General features: G+C 23.4%; 1 protein-coding gene across 1 annotated transcript; it reads right to left on the reverse strand.

Annotated features, from left to right (window-relative positions):
- Positions 1 to 1,128: 1,128 nt before the first annotated feature.
- PCYB_005200 (CYIR protein) lies at positions 1,129 to 1,273 on the reverse strand (the record flags this gene model as incomplete). The annotated part of the gene is made up of 1 exon (XM_004227941.1): positions 1,129 to 1,273. A coding segment is annotated over one exon (145 nt), but the record flags the coding sequence as incomplete, so codon positions are not given.
- Positions 1,274 to 1,659: the final 386 nt, after the last annotated feature.

Here is a 1,659-nt window from a genome sequence, read left to right on the forward strand (position 1 = left end):
TTTACTTTCATATTATCAATGAACTATTGATAATTAAAATAAAAAGCTAATATACGAATAATCTATGTGTATTAGGAAAAAATAAAAAATTTAATAATTTAAAATAGAACTCCAAGATAAAATGTATTAATATAAATAAACCCTATCATATATATAATAGTACAACACCATGAAATCGATCTAATAAATATATAAAATCATAATATAACATAGAAAATTACGCACTAAAATGGAATAATTATATTCTTCTTGATTTCTCAGATCTTCTATGTTTTGGGTTTTTGAGAAAGATTTTTATTTAAAAATTTTATTTTGATATCTTTAATCCTTTTTCAATGGGTAGTAGGTTCCCAAGCATAAGCTCAAAAGGACAAATCCTATGAATGTGGGAGTTGCGATGCTCCATATTATCCATTCATATCCTTTAAGTGTAAAAAGATAGGCAATGAGGCCTATACATGACAAAGCTAATGGAAAAGGAACTGAAAAGGCAAATATGATGGGTAACAATGCTTTATTTTTTCTTATAGAATATGCCAATTCATTAAAAAAATTTCTGGTTCTGATTCCCATTCTTTTATACTGTGCCTTAATTTTTATGAATGGTAACATTATTACTAATTTAACCTTGGAATATACTTTTCTAAGCTTTTTATCTATTCTTGCTATTAAGTTTTCATATTTCGCTACTTTAATGAATATGTAAAGAATAGTTAATATAAATATAGTGCAATATATTATGAAAAATGAGGAAATTATATAAGGTACAACAGTGTTCAACAGAAATTGATTTTTTAGAAATTTAAATTTCACGTCAACCAAAGATAATATAGGAAGTATTAATCCAAGCAATGGAAATAAAGAACAGAAAATAACTTTATATCCACATTTTCTAAGTATTATATTTTTATATGTTTTTTCGTCATAATTTCCATTTTCAGCAAGTTTATGCATCTTATCTATATTGTTGAATATTTTTCTTCCAAATAGCAAACTAATTTGGATAACCCCTTCTTTTTTTCATATCTACTTTTAGAATTATTTATGGATGTGTCAAAATTATTTGATCCATTTTCATTTAATTGAAAAGGGATTGATATATCTTCTTCTACATTTTTTTACTCTTACCTATACAATCGTGTGATAATTGTCCATCTGCTTCAGCATATCTTAATTCCCTATGTAGCTCATATTCTGCTAATAATCTGTGAATATTTCTGTTCAATATATTACCGTGTTCATAATTATTGTCTAACGATTTAGAAAATATATCCTAATAAAAAAAAATATGTTATTATTTAATAGGATTCAATTAAAATATCACAGTCAAAAAAGGACATTATAAATAACTAAGAAATAAAATATACAACCACTTAAATATTTTTATGTTATACCATATCCTTGTAAATAATATACGTCCATATTAAAAAAATAAACGTAAATATATTATAAAAAACTGTGAATTTTAAATTTATTTCTTGATAATAATTACTTAATGATACCATTTTTATTAGGAGACGGAGTAACAATAAAGTAATCTATTTGACGAGTAAGAAACACAATTTTTTTTTATTAGAAATAAATTACAACATATTTAATTATAGAAAAAATCCATTAAATTAAAAGTGTATATTCTACAATTAGACTGATAATAAAAAT

This window comes from Plasmodium cynomolgi (assembly GCF_000321355.1).
Source record: "Plasmodium cynomolgi strain B DNA, scaffold: 0689, whole genome shotgun sequence".
NCBI classification, from domain to species: Eukaryota; Apicomplexa; class Aconoidasida; order Haemosporida; family Plasmodiidae; genus Plasmodium; species Plasmodium cynomolgi.